Source organism: Schistocerca piceifrons, chromosome 1 (assembly GCF_021461385.2).
Source record: "Schistocerca piceifrons isolate TAMUIC-IGC-003096 chromosome 1, iqSchPice1.1, whole genome shotgun sequence".
Classification (NCBI taxonomy): domain Eukaryota; kingdom Metazoa; phylum Arthropoda; class Insecta; order Orthoptera; family Acrididae; genus Schistocerca; species Schistocerca piceifrons.
The window spans coordinates 189,531,989-189,547,897 of record NC_060138.1 but is presented as its reverse complement, the minus strand read 5'-3'; the positions used below and the strand labels follow the sequence as shown (position 1 = coordinate 189,547,897).

Sequence of the window (15,909 nt, the reverse complement as noted above, 5' to 3'; positions counted from 1 at the left end):
AGTTAAATATAAAAAATATGCCTAGCATTTGAAACCTTTTGTTTAATCCATCCAGTCCCTCACACAGAAAAGAGAATATAGCATTTTCAGTTGTTGAACGACTTCTGAAGCTGAATTGTACATTTGATAGCAAATTATGTGATATTAAATGATAAATTATCCTTACATACACAGCCTTTTCAATAACTTAAGCAAACACTGATGGCATAGAAACAGGTTTAAAATTGTCAACATTATCCATTTCTCCATTTTTATAAAGTGGCTTTACTACAGAGTACTTTAAATGTTCAGGAAACGGACCATTCCTAAAGGAAAAATTATAAATATGGCTAAGTACAGGGCTAACATGTGTAGCACAGTACTGTAATATTGTGCTAGACACTCCATCATATCCATGAGAGTCCTTAGTCTTCCGTGATTTAATTACCGACTCAATCTCTCCCTTGTCAGTATCACAGAGGAGTATTTCAGACAGAAAGGTATTTTCTAAGAGAGTTATATGATTCCTTGCAGAAACTAAGTCTTTATTTAACTCACCAGCAATGCTCAGAAAATGATTCTTAAATACTGTACATATATCTGACTTATCAGTAACAGAAATATTTTTGTTACGAACTGACTTTGCATCATACACCTTGTGCTGCTGACCAGACACTTCCTTCACAACTGATCATATGGTTTTAATTTTACCCTGTGAATTAGCTATTCTGTTTGCAAACCACATACTCTTTGCCTTGCTAATAACATTTTTAAGCATCTTACAATACTGTTTGTAATGGGCTACTGCAGCTTGATTGTAACTATTTCTAAAATTTTGATATATTTCCCACTTTGTTCTACATGATATCCTTATCTCACTAGTCAGTCACCCAGGTTGCTTTTTACTGCTAGTACACTGTTTAAAACATTCTAATGGAAAGCAACACTCAAGGAGCATGAGAAAATTGTTAAGGAAATAATTATATTTGTCATCTATGTTATCGGTAGTTCGGTAGTATAAACATCCCGCCACTCTTGTTCCTTAAAGAGGTTTAAAAAACTCTCTACTGCCATTGGTTGGCTGGATTAAAAGAGGGGGGGGGGGGAGGGGGGAGGGACCAATCAACGAGGTCATCAGTCCCTTGTTCCAAATAAAACAGTGCCACAAGTGTGATGATAAACCAAATGAGACTGACAACACAAAAGGGAATGAAAGGAAAAATCAAAAGAATAATGAAGGGCAACAAATAATTGTGTAAATGGACAGAAGGGGGACAAGAAACCACAGAAACACAAGAAACAGGATGAAGAGAGTAAAACAACAAAGCAGATGACCATGGCTGGCTGACCATGAGAATAAAAAGGAGAAGCCAGCCATTCTGCGACACATTAAAACCTCCATCCTAAAAGAAAAAGAGGACACACAGGGACAAAGGACATGCGCTAAAACTTAGATCAAACGATAAAAGCCACTATTATGAATAAAACATAAAACTGAATCAGCTAATGAGGCATTGTCAGATAAAATTAACAGCAACGAAGCCGGCAACCCAAGATTCAGTCGCTGTGCAGCCAAAGTGGGACAGTGCACCAGAAGATGGCCACCGTCAACCGGGTGCTGCACCGACACTGAGGCGGGTCTTCACAGTGTAGGAGGTAACCGTGGGTCACCCAAGTGTGGCCAATGAGGCGCCGGCAGAGGACAACTGATTCTCTGTGAGTGGCCCACATGAAAGACTTCCACAAATTCATAATCTCCTTAATGACACGCAGTTTGTTGTGCATACTGTTATGCCACTCCGTCTCTCAAAGCCGAAAACCCCTGCGGCAAAGTCAGAACGCAAGTCAGGTTCAGAGATGCCCATCTCCAGAGGCGGTTTCCGTGTAGCCTGTTTAGCCAGACTGTCGGCAAGTTCGTTGTCTGGGATTCCAACATGACCTGGGGTCCAGACAAACATCACTGAATGACTGGATCGTTCCAGGGTATAGATGGACTCCTGGATGGTCGCTGTCAAAGGATGATGAGGGTAGCACTGGTCGATAGCTTGTAGGCTGCTCAAAGAGTCAGTACACAGAAGAAATGACTCACCTGGGCATGAGCAGATGTGCTCAAGAGCATGAAATATGGCCGCCAGCTCTGCAGTGAAAACACTGCAGCCATTGAGCAGGTAATGTTGTTCTATATGTCCTCCATGAACATAGGCAAAGACAACGTGACAATCAGCCATCGAGCCTTCAGTGTAAACCACTTCATGGCCCCGGTACTTGTCGAGAGTCGAGAGGGAGTGACAGCGGAGAGTAGCAGGGTTATCTGAGTCCTCAGGGCCATGTGAGAGGTCCAGGCGAAGCCGCAGCCTAGGGTAACACCATGGAGCTGTACGTGAATGGACTTCAAGTATAGGTGGTATATGGAAGGACTCCAGTTCAGATAGAAGGGATTGCATGCGAACTGCAATCGTTAGCCCTGATCTGGGATGCCGATGCAGGAAATGGACTGCTGCGGGTGAGAAAAGGAGACAGTAATTCGGGTGCGCAGGAGAACTACGAACATGTGCAACGTAACTGGGAGGCAGTTATACATGCCTAACCTTCAATGGAGGGACTCCGGCCTCCAACAGGACACTGATCGCCGGATCCGTCTAAAAGAAGTTGTCGCTAGATGAACGCCACAGTGGTGCACTGGGTCAAGGAAATGCAACACTGACGGTGCCACCAAACCATAAAGCACACTCCCATAGTCAAGGCGGGATTGAAAAAGGGCTCTGTAGAGCTGCAGCAGCGTCGAGCGATCTGCACCTCAGTTGGTGTTGCTCAGGCAGCGGAGGGCATTGAGGTGCTGCCAGCATTTCCACTTAAGTTCACGAAGGTGAGGTAGCCAAGTCAATTGAGCATCGAAAACCAGTCCTAAGAATCAATATGCCTCCACTACAATGAGTGGATTGTCAGTACGATAAAGAACTGGTTCTGGATGAACAGTAAAAGGCCAACAGAAGTGCATGACACACAACTTCACAGCTGAAAACTGGCTAGAGGCCATGACTCCGCCTTGTGAATGGCTCCCTGTAGGTGCTGCTCAGCAACACCAGTACTGGAGGAACAGCAAGAAATGCAGAAGTCATCCACATACACAGACGGCGGGACAGATGGCCCTACACCTGCTGCTAGACCATTAATGGCCACTAAACATAGAGAGACACTCAATACAGAGCCGTACAGGACCCCTTTCTCCTGGATATGGATGGAACAATGGGAGGCACCAACTTGGACATGGAAAGTATGAAGCGTCAGGAAATTTTGGATAAAAATCGAGAGCAGGACTCTGAGACCCCACTCGTATAATGTGGCAAGGAAATGATGTCGTCAGGTCGTGTCATACGCTTTTCATAAAATTAAAAAAAAAAAAAAAAACGGCAACCAGGAGTTGGCATCTGGAAAAGGCTGTGCAGATGGCAGACTCGAGGGACACAAGATTATCAGTGGTAGAGCGACCCTGGCGGAAGCCACCCTGACATGGAGCCTGTAGGCCACGTGACTCTAGGACCCAACCCAACCCAACCACCAACACACCATATGTTCCAGCAGCCTACAAAGGATGTTGGTGAAGCTGATGGGCCAACAGCTATCCTCATCAAGTGGTTTTTTACCGGGTTTGAGCACCGGAATGATGGTGCTCTCCCACCAATGCAAGGGAAAGACACCATCGCTCCAGATCCGGTTGAAGATGATGAGGACATGTCACTTGTAGTCAGATGTTTAATCATCTGACTGTGGATCCGATCTGGCCCAGGAGCTGTGTCGAGGCAATGTGCCAGGGTACTGACAAGCTCCCATTCTGTAAATGGGATGCTATAGGATTCACTGTGGCGTGTAGTGAACGAAAGGACTTTCTCTTCCATCCTCCATTAGAGAGTGCGAAAGGCTGGGGGATAGTTCTCTGATGCAGAGGCTTGGGCATAGTCCTCAGCAAAGTGCTCAGCAATCATATTTTTGTCAGCAGATAACACGCCATTTATGTTAACATCAGAAACACCTGTCGGGGCCTGGTACCCAAGAACATGTTTGATCTTTGCCCAGACTTGGGAAGGTGACGTATGGCACCCAATGGTCGAGATGTATCTCCCCCAACACTCCTGCTTCCATCATTTGATAAGAGGCCGAATGGGGGCATAGAGCCGTTTAAGGGCTATGAGGTGCTCCAGGGAAGGGTACCACTTTTGCCGCAGCAGAGCTCGCCGACTATCCTTAATTGCTTCAGCGACTTCTGACAACCACCAAGGGACTGCCTTTCGCCGTGGGCACCCTAAAGTGTGGGGGAGTGTGTTTTCTGCTGCAGAAACGATAGTTGTAGTCACCTGCTCAACCATCACATTGATATTACCATGTGGTAGGGGGGATCCAATGGTGAAAGCAGAGGTGAAAGTTTCCCAGCCCACCTTGTTTAAAGCCCATCTGCGCAGGCGTCCATGGGCCTGACGCCAGGGCAGTAACAGGAAGATGGGGAAGGGGACACTACCACGTAAGTCATCATGTTCTCTCCACTTGATATCTACTTCTATATCTACATCCATACTCCGCAAGCCACCTGAAGGTGTGTGGCGGAGGGTACCTCGAGTACCTCTATCGGTTCTCCCTTCCATTCCAGTCTCGTATTGTTCGTGGAAAGAAGGATTGTCGGTATGCCTCCATGTGGGCTCTAATCTGTCTGATTTTATCCTCGTGGTTTCTTCGCGAGATATATGTAGGAGGGAGCAATATACTGCTCCACTCCTCGGTGAAGGCATGTTCTCGAAACTTTAACAAAAGCCCGTACTGAGCTACTGAGCGTCTCTCCTGCAGAGTCTTCCACTGGAGTTTATCTATCATCTCCGTAACGCTTTCGCGATTACTAAATGATCCTGTAACGAAGCGCGCTGCTCGCCATTGGATCTTCTCTATCTCTTCTATCAACCCTATCTGGTACGGATCCCACACTGCTGAGCAGTATTCAAGCAGTGAGCGAACAAACTGTAACCTACTTCCTTTGTTTTCGGATTACATTTCCTCAGGATTCTTCCAATGAATCTCAGTCTGGCATCTGCTTTACGGACGATCAACTTTATATGATCATTCCATTTTAAATCACTCCTAATGCGTACTCCCAGATAATTTATAGAATTAACTGCTTCCAGTTGCTGACCTGCTGTTTTGTAGCTAAATGACAAGGGATCTATCTTTCTATGCATTCGCAGCAAATTACACTTGTCTACATTGAGATTCAATTGCCATTCCCTGCACCATGCGTCAATTCGCTGCAGATCCTCCTGCATTTCAGTACAACTTTCCATTGTTACAACCTCTCAATATACCACAGTATCATCTGCAAAAAGCCTCAGTGAACTTCTGATGTCATCCACAAGGTCATTTACGTATATTGTGAATAGCAACGGTCCTATGACACTCCCCTGCGGCAAACCTGAAATCACTCTTACTTCGGAAGACTTCTCTCCATTGAGAATGACATGCTGCGTTCTGTTATCTAGGAACTCTTCAATCCAATCACACAATTGGTCTGATAGTCCATATGCTCTTACTTTGTTCATTAAATGACTGTGGAAACTGTATTCAACATGGGAGAAGGCCAGGACTGCAAACCGAGAGATAAATGGCTGAATGCGTGCTAAGTGCCACACTGAAATGTGTGGAGGCAGAGATCGAGTTGTGACAGTAAATTTTCGACATATTTGCCTTGGCCAGTAAGCATGGTACCACACCACAAGGGGTTATGAGTGTTAAAATCGCACAAAAGTAGGAAAGGTTTAGGGAGTTGATCAATCAGTGCAGCCTATACGTTCAGGGGTACTGCACAATCTGGAGGAAGATATACGTTGCAGACAGTTATTTCCTGCATCGTCCTTATCCTGACAGCCCAGCTTCGAGAGGGGTTTGAAGGAGCACAGGTTCACTGCATACCGAGTTTAGCACATAGATGCTAACTCCATCTGACACTCGATTACAGTCACTATTGTTCCTGTAATATCCCTAACAGCCCCGGAGGGCAGGGTTACGCATTGCCGGGAACCAGGTTTCTTGAAGGGCAATGCAGAAAGTAAGTGTAAAGCTTAACAGTTGCCGTAGATCAGCCAGGTGATTGAAAAACCCGCTACAGTTCCACTGGAAATTGACGTGATCGTGAGGCAGTTTACATCTCAGGGTCACCTGCAGCCATCAATTTATTTCCTGAGCAGTCTGTATCCATGATGTCTGAGGGTCGGCGAGATCTAGGTCCCCAGCAGACACCAGAATCTCCACCTCATCCTCAGAAGCAAAGCTTGTATGTAGCTGTGGTGTGGGTGCCACTGCAAGTCCCTTGGTCTTGGGGGTCTTCTTTTTGGATTTCTCTTGCTGCTCCTTGGGTTGCTCTGGCTGGGAGGGCTTGACTGATTCAGTCTTCAGGACTGAGGATGATTGTGAAGGCACTGGCGGGAGTCATCTTTCCCACCAGCAGAAACCTGGGACGGGGGTGACCCAAGGGACCCTTCCCTAGCGAGAAGTACTGAAGAAGACTTACGCTTCCCTGGCTGAGAAGTGGGAACTGGTGTCCCCGATGGTTGGGGGGGGGGGGGGGGGAGGGGGCACAGATCTCCCGAGGTTGGTGGTGTGGGAGCAACAGGGAGGGAAGTGCCCCCCACCATCAAGTGGGCAGGTGTAGTCTTCCAGCTTGGAGAGCCAACCAGAATTCGCAGAATGGATGGGGCTACAACAGTCCTCACAGCGGCAGCGTAAGAGGATTTCATAGCCACAGGATGTAGACGCTCAAATTTCCTCTTAGCCTCAGTGTAGGTCAGTAGGTCCAGGGCTTGTATTCTATGATTTTCCTTTCGTGCTGTAAAATCCTGCAGTCTGGTGAGCAAGGGGAATGATGTTCTCCACAGTTGACACAGATGGGAGGTGAGGCGCATGGAGTACTGGGATGTGATGTACGTCCATCATCTCAACACGTGACGTTGGAAGTACGGGGGGAAGACATATGGCCGAACTTCCAGCACTTTAAGCACCACATAGGGGGAGAGATATATGGCAGGGGGAGGGATATATGGCTTTACATCACAGCAGTAGACCATCACCCTGACCTTCTCGGGCAATGTGAAGGCCAAGATGAAGGCACCGGTGGCAACGTGATTATCCCACGGACCCCGATGGAGGCACCGCACAAAATGAGCGCTTCGTCACTCTAAGTTGGCACACAGCTCATCGTTAGACTGTAAAAGAAGGTCCCTGTGGAATATAATACCCTGGACCATATTTAAGCTCTTGTGGGGCGTGATAGTAACAGAAACATCCCCCAGCTTGTCATAAGGGAGTAATGCCCATGACTGGGCAGAGGATGCTGTTTTTATCAAGATTGACCCTGACCGCATTTTGGACAAGCCCTCCACCTCCCTAAACTTGTCCTCTAAATAGTCTACAAAAAACTGTGGCTTCATCGAAACAAAGGAGTCCCCATCAGTTCTAGTACATATGAGGTACTGGGGTGAATAAGGTTCACTGCCACATTTAGCCTGGTGTTCCTCCCATAAGAACACTTACAGACTGCTGCTGTTTGATCACCAGCAATTGTGGATGTAGTATGCTTTATTGTGCGTCATCCACCCTGATGCCACCCATTCCAACCAGGGGCCCTCCCCACGGGAGCCACCCAGCCGCAGCAAAGGCCACCTGGCAGGATGACCATTGCCAGGAGTCCCAATGTCCCAGAGTGACAGGCACCTACTCCTTGGCATATGAGGGCAGTTAACGGCATAGGCGTCAGCAGAGCGATCCCTGTGTGGTGAGAGGGCTACAACCAACAGGGTACTTGGAGGCTCCACCACAATGGACTGGTTACCATGCTGGATGTCAGGTGCAAACAAGTCCACGGTCATCGTTGGTGCAGGAAGCGACACTGCATAGTGCATGGTGGAAAACCCCACACCCAGGAAGGTGTCCTCGTCCAAGAGATGGAGAATGAGTGGGACAGCAATGCACTGACGAAAAAGCGAGCACGATGGACATGATGCACCATGCATGCATGCATGCAAGCAAAATTAATATTAAATCACCACATATAACTAATTTCTGGTACTTCATACAAAGTGAACCAAGAACCCTCTCTAGCTTGAGCAGAAATGCTCTGAAGTCAGAGTTATGGGACCTATAAACAACAATTAGAACTTTAGTTTCATTAAATTCAACTGCCCCTGCACCAAATTCCTATATATGTTCAGTGCAGTGCCGTGATATGTCTAGGACTCAAACAGAATATTGTTTTTTATGTACGTGCCCACTCCCACTCTCTGCAAGGAACTCCTTGAAGAACAACCGGCTAATATGTGTCCTGGTAAAGGAAGCCTCTGAACTGTAAAATTATTTAAGTGGTGCTCCGACATACCAATAGTGTCAGAGTTAATATGTGTAAGCAGTTCACTACCTTTGTATCTAACACCTCATATATTTTGATGAAATATGCTAATTCTTTCTCTACTTACATACCTGACCTCATCTGAAGGCGATTCCTTAGTTAGAGGAACTTCCTTTAAGCAAGTATACATACCAGCTGACTTCAATCTAAAAAAAGGTGCTGCTCTAACACCAACTACTACAGGAATTTTTCCATGAGCGATCCCACCTCCACCCACTACACTGTCACCTATAAGCTTTGCCAGCCTCCCCTTCCCATACTTATTGAAGTGCAGGCCATGCCTAGTGAAACCTGATCTACTGATAGGCTCAACCGGCACCACGGAAATGTGATCAATGTCCTCTGCCATCTGCACCCCCTCCAGCCCCATGTTAACACACTTAACAGCCACATTAGGATGATGCCGATCATGGTGCTGAAACAATAGCACGAAATGCACATTAGTGCCATCAGCTTGAGTAGCTACCTTTACCAGGTCACCATCTCCATCATATTCCCCGTCTCTATTAAGACTATTCCCTGCTCCACCCACTATCACTACCTGATCCTCCTTCATGAGATTCCTACATAGCTTCCCTATGCTCTCAGTCACCCAAGCTAAACCTACACTAGGCTTTACAATGTTGGTGACTTGGTACTCACTCCTCAACACTTTCTGCAACTGCTGGCCCACACCTCTACCGTGCAAACTACCTAGCAGCAGAAACTTACTTCTTTCTGTTTGATCTAGGCCTCCTAACTGCTGAGGACTGCCGCATGTTTCCTACACCTATGCTACAAGAAGCTCCTCTCCACTCAACTCTGACAGTTGGTCATATCTATTGCACATATGGAAAGTACAACTGTCTGAATACCGCCTCCTCCTAGCTGTCTTCTTGCCAACTGCCAGTTCCCATTCCTCAGCACCTTTCGCCCTCATCAACCTACCTAGCTCCTCCTTTGCATATTGTGCAGGGATTGTTGTAGTTATAAACTAACCAGTAGGACAGAAAAGATATTTTTTGTTATTTGTTTCTTGTCATTTCTGCATACGGAATGAAGGTCCAGTAATTTTAGACGAAAATGAGCACACATTTCCTTTCTCATACAGGGTGGGCAAAATAAAACTGGCACGGAAAGTATTTATAAGACCGAATGGAACTGGCCCTTGTTAATGAACAGGAGAACTGCCCTCACGGAAAATCCTGGAAACTGCGATTCTGATGCACCACTTGGTTGCTTACACATGTGCATCTCCTGCATGCTCTGCCCTTTAACTTTGCTGTACCATCACATTTCAGTGAGTGAGAGGAACAGAAATATTTAGTTATCAGCTGAATTGAACACAAGATGGTGCTCACGATTAAAAGTACGTGTTCATTGTCAAGTGTTACATGAAGTGCAATTAACAGGAACGTGTGAGAACTGTTTGTACAATAGTTTAAAACTGGAAGTTTTTTTAGCGAAACGTCCAGTGAAGTCTGCATTGAAAACTTACTGGCATAATGGTGGAAAACCAGCTCTGTAGCAAATAAAAGCTGTAACAATTCAAAAACAGAAAATATTCCCCTAGTGAAGGAACACCTGGAGTGAAGTTTGATGAAATCTCAATGCCATTTATCTGTGCAAGTGGGAATTAAGAGATCATCATGTTGGAACATTATCGAAAAGGACCTATATATGTATCCTATTAAATTAACTGTTGTCTACGAGTTGAAGCATCCAGACGAACATTTGTATGTCAAGTTCTGCCAATAGTTTGTGAGTGAAGTGGAATCAGGACTTTTGGATCCTCAGTTTTTTTTAAGGTTTTGCCTTGCTCAGCCCATCAGGGTCTGTGAACTCACAGAACATGCACCATTATGCATCCCAAAATCCTCCTCAGTACTTTGAAGGACCACTACATAATGGTGTTTGTTGTTCAATGTCTTGTGTCTGCACATAGTTCTTTCAGCAACTGTTAATGTTAACATGTGTGTCCAGAAACTATTTGATCCATACATGGATCAACTCAGAAAAGAATGTGTGGATATTTTCATCAAGATGGACAACAGCACACATCATCTTGACAATCTTGTCACGAGGTGTTCGGTGAGCAGAATACAATTAGCACAGGCAGTGCAATCTCCTGACCACCTAGATAACCTTATCTCTCCCCCTGCGATACTTATCTAGGAATGAATTCAAGGGTCAGGTGTACTCAAATAATTGTCACACACTGGAAGAGCTACAGCAGAATACTGAAAACACTATTGCTGATGTTGCTCAGGCAGAACTGCTACATGTGTCTCACTGTCCAAAAACTAAAGCACAGTACTACATTGATGTCAGTATTGGCCATTTCCAGGATCTTCGGTGAAAATGGTCATCCCGCATCAGTCTTACTGTAAATATTTTCCGGGAGCTTCCATTTTGGCCATCCTGTTCCATTTTGGCCATCTTGTAAGTCCCAGGACAAAGTTTTTGGAACAAGAGGGGAGAGAGGAGTCTATCACTACGCTAATTCTTTCTTACTGACAACATGGAGTTTCAAATGCAATTAACAGTTGATTCAGAAGGCAAGCATTGATTGCTTATGAAGCCTCTTTAGCACTACAACTCTGCATTAAAATATTAATCGCATTAACAAAGGCCAAGCCACAAGAAGATGAGCAAGGCACGGATCAACTTTATCATTATTTTTTTCATTTACGAGAGACAATTACCTCCCATGCCAGACCGGAAATGAATTCTTCATATGCCTGGCTCCCACATGTATTTGACAGGATTGAATTTTTATCTTCTTGCCCTTCAGCTACATATATTACAGCAATTTTGTGTGTTTCTCTACAGCGCTGCAACAGAACACAAACAATATTTGTAGGATTCAAAAATATGATGTTAAAAAGTATAGAAATAATAAATACATTTTTGTAGAAAACATACCTGAGTGTCAAGGTTTCTTAGTTCCCGAAGCAGTTTTTCATTCTTTGCAAGCAATTGCAATTGCGATCTTCGTTCCCATCCAGCTAGTCCTAGCTGTGAGAACAACAACCGACAATGTTGAAATGGTGCTGTTGTTGGATAGTGCACTGCTGCAGCACACGGCTCACTCCCCAGCGATCTAATGAAATTGGCATCAAAATTATCTATTTGAAAATATAAAACTTGCACATTCAAATAAAATCAAATTAAAAATATCAAACAATGAAAGTCTAGGATGGAGTAACAACAGTATGAAAGGGATAGAGTGCTACACACCACATAGAGGAGGAGTTGACTTGCTGAGATGCACAAGAAATAAGTGTTGTATCCGTAATAGGAGAAACAACAAATAACGATTGGCGTGAGCTCCAAATTCTGTTTATTGCCAACAGTTCCACAATAACAACACAACTTGGTGCTCGATCAAGAGCAGCGACTGGGCTGCAGAGTCCAAGTCTGGTACGGTAAACTGTTGTAGTGTACCATCGTCCCAGGGTGCAACGTCGACGTAGCACGTAGGTAGCCCAACACGAGACTGCCAGGTGTGGCGGCGTATGCGGCTATATAGGGCGAGTGGCAGAGGAATATGCCCGCCATACCCGAGTCCACTTGTCAGGTCTTGTTACGATTGGCGGCGTGGCCTCACGTAACTACCTCTCGGGAGGACACCGGCCGAGGTTGCCCTGACAGCGCGGAGGCACTCGGTGTGTGAGGCCCGCGCCTGTGCTGTACAGCTGTGCAGAGCTGCGCATAAGAGAGGCATGCCGGCCGTTGGCTGTATGACGTAAAGACCGCGGCCACGCAGCTGCAGGCGCCATGGTGTGAGCATTGAATATACCACAATAAGACTGCTAAACAAGCTTTTGGACAAAAAAGTGCTCCTTCCAAAATAGAACACACACACACACACACTCTCTGCGACTGTATCTGAGGAACGATCTGCTTGGGTGGGTGGTGGTAGAGGCATGGAACATGGAGAGGGAGAAACAGCAAGGTAGGGGTGGGAGAAGATGATGTGCTGCCTTTGGGAGCATGCAGGGAGGTGGTGGTGGGGACAGTGTAGGGATGCCAGGTGAAAAGTGAACAGACTGTGTTGGGGGCAGGGAGAGAGGGAAACAGAGCTGTGAGGAGAGAAGGGGAGAAGACTATTATGTGCACTGGTGGGATGGAACACATATGTAGCGTGTAAGTCAGAGCAGGGAAGAGGATATGTAGGTCCTTACAAAGCCATCTTTTGTCCCATCAGAAGCAAGGCCATGTGATCTACAGACTAAGCTGTAACCACTGTGCCACTTTCTACTTGGTCACAACAACTAACAACCATCTGTCCATGTGAATGGCCAGTGCCAAACTGTGACCCAAGAGACAGCTGGACCAGCCCACATGATGTGCTCCACTTTATGACTGCTTCACAGCCTGTGCCATATGGATTCTTCCCACTAATACCATGTCTCATGAACTGCACAGTTGGAAACTCTCCCTTCAACATATCCTTCGTTCCTGTAAGCCCCTGGCCTCAGCCTTTGCCAGTTCCTGTCCTTCACTTATGTATCCTCTTTCCTTGCTCCTACTCCAGCACAACACACACACCTTCTATTCCACCAACACATCTACTAATCTGTTCTCTTTCTCCATTTCTCTCCTCTCCCTACCCCTTCCCCCCCTCCCACCTTCCACCCTCTACTGCCCCCAACACAGTTTCCCAACTCTGCACCTAGCAGCCCCATCCTGTCCCCACAACATCCTTGCACACTGGCAGAGCAACATTTTCCCCCACTGCTAATACACCATTATTCCTCCCCCTTCATGTCCCACCTCTCCTCCTTACCCCCACCACTTGCCTCAGCAGACTGCTGCATGTCGGATGCAGTCACAATCAGGCCCCAGTACCCGAAAAAAGTGGCCACGTGTGTGCAAGCTGTGGTTATGTGAATGTGCATGTGTCTTCAAACAATGGAAAATCCAGGATGGAATGTGTTTTCTATTTCAAAAGAAAGACCTTTTCATCCATAAGCATAAATGTTTAATAGTATTTTCCGTTGTGCCTGTCTATGATCCAGTGCCTCCTCTATGTGGTCAGTAGCAAACTACCCATTTCAGTTTAGAAATATCATTACTTATTGGAGTTATCAACCACAATATTGTAACACGTGGTCTCCTGTGGCTGCTATCAGAAACACACCATGACATAGTAAACAAGTACAGTGGTGACTGAGGAAAGGGTATCACATTGTAAATGAGTTCAAGAGAGCTGAGCACAAACTACTACATGGTTCAGAATGTCCTTGTGAAATACTGTGATAAAAATTCACAATAAGCTGACTGAAGTGACCTCACTGCTTGGTGCAATAGTATTGTGGTTGACTAATAATTCAGGTTAATATTTTGAGGAATACTTAGCACATCACTTAAAAAGGGTCACAGTTCACTCATATAAATGACGGTACCATTTTGACTAACATGGGTTGTCAATTTTAGTCCTTTAATGCAGAATGCATATAAATTACAACTGGCCAATTGTGGTGCGAGACCATTTTCAAACGTGTGCAATATAACACCCAAAGTACAGTAAACAGGGGAAACACATTACTGAACAGTATTATGTTTGTGTGTTACAACTGTTGTTTGCATTATTTACAAGATGTTAGTGAAGTGTGTACCACATGTAAAAACTTGTGTTGTATTATGTGGGGACAGGCACTTGTTCCCATGAATGCAGATGTCACAAATACAGTCTTGCACATACAATCAGCTTACAAGCATAACATTGACAGCATGAGATGCAGGCAAAAACATTACTAATAGCTAGCTTACTAGTCCTTGCATTTTCATCTAACAACATATCATGTATTTTTACAGGTGATATGTACATGAAACATTGATCCTTTTTAACAGTAGCATCAAACAGAGAAACTGTAGGCACAAGCAGCTAAACAACTTGCCTAAGAATTGGATGTATACCATGAAACTAGAGTTTGAAAAAGAGTATCAGCTCCTCTGATTTTAAAATAGTAAAGCAATCTGGGGGACAAATTTGGAGTTTTTAGAAAGCCTACAACAACCAATGTGGTAGTTAACAGCGGCTCTTGTCATATTACTGCTCATAAAAAAGCGTTTTTCCATTCCATCACATCGCATTATCAGCCTTCTGTAAGAATATGATGAAACTGATAATGAACTTCAAAATCTAGAAGCCTAGCTATAAGTAATGGTTACAGTTCAAACATGGTTAGCAAAATCTATCAGAAGAAACTGAAAGTGAAACAGTTAATAAAAAATGACAAAATCGTGCAAGCTACAAAGAAGTGTAAATCTAAAACATACTGTCATCATGCCATATACTAGAACAATTTCAGAGACAATATAAATTAACACATTATACAGGTGAAAGTAATCGGTCCACATCTAGTATGATTCTGACAGAAAGCAACCACTCTGAATTTGACATAAACAGAACACTAAAAATTTTACACAGACCAGATAAGGGAAAAACTTGGATATCTTTGAAGAGATTGAGATATACAAGCACCTCATAAAACAGCCAATACAAATGTTAAATGAGCAGAAATAGAAGATTCTCAGGCAATTTTAATAATTTTTTTGTTCTATTTGAAATAGATAACAAGAGCGACTGCTCTTATTGCCATAAAATGTGATGCGTTGGTTTCAGAGCAGTATATCTCTCTGCACAGAAGTATTAATGATGAAAATCATTAATTTTAAAATACTACTTTTAGGAAAGCAAACACGTGAGGTGATTACAGAAAAAAAATATTACCAGAATTACACTCATCTGTTCACAGTAATAACAAATGTAAATGATGTTAGTATTTGACAGTACACTATGCAATTTTAAAAGTTTTTTGAAAGAGTAAACCACTGTTTGACTGCGTATTACTGTATTTATCTTCTGTACTGCCTAGATTTCGGCTTTTATGCCACTGTCAAGCACAATGCTTAATGTTCTTAAACCATTAACACGTCATATCTATTAAGGCAGTCTGAAGCAGGTAAACAAGACCAACACACCAGTAAGATGTAACAGTCAAAGAAATTATATCTTGAAGACATGTGTCAGTTTCATTTACCTGCTTTGGATTGTCGTAACACATATGACATGTTCATGGTCTAAGAATTTTTAGCATAACCGTCACTCAACACTATCGAAATTTTTTTTTAATTTTAATATCACAGATCAGGGTGACATAGTTTTTAATCATATATAAGGGAGTGTTCTAATAAAGTGGTGTGTGTGTGTGTGTGTGTGTGTGTGTGTGTGTGTGTGTGTGTGTGTGTGTGAGAGAGAGAGAGAGAGAGAGAGAGAGAGAGAGAGAGAGAGAGAGAGAGAGAGAGAGGGGGGGGGGGGGGGTTCATGCAATGACAGTGGGCATACAGGCTATTTTCAGCAATGGTATATACAATAGAGAACAACATTTAAAAACGATTTAATAGAACCTCATACCATCCTTGCAGCAATAACGAATATTTGATTATGCCTCGAATGGTTGTAAGAAATGTCAAAGTTTATTATTTATGAATTTTAATAAGAA

At 44.3% G+C, this 15,909-nt stretch overlaps 1 protein-coding gene across 1 annotated transcript in view; it reads right to left on the bottom strand.

Moving 5' to 3' along the window:
• LOC124785478 (probable Rho GTPase-activating protein CG5521) overlaps positions 1-15,909 on the bottom strand; it is a 261,077-nt gene that overhangs the window by 45,199 nt on the left and 199,969 nt on the right. Inside the window, exons 33-34 of the mRNA XM_047254185.1 lie at positions 11,321-11,498; positions 11,101-11,229 (exon numbers count right to left, since the gene is read on the bottom strand). Of these exons, the coding sequence (XP_047110141.1) occupies positions 11,101-11,229; positions 11,321-11,498 (307 nt within the window). The remainder of the gene's footprint in view (positions 1-11,100; positions 11,230-11,320; positions 11,499-15,909) is intronic.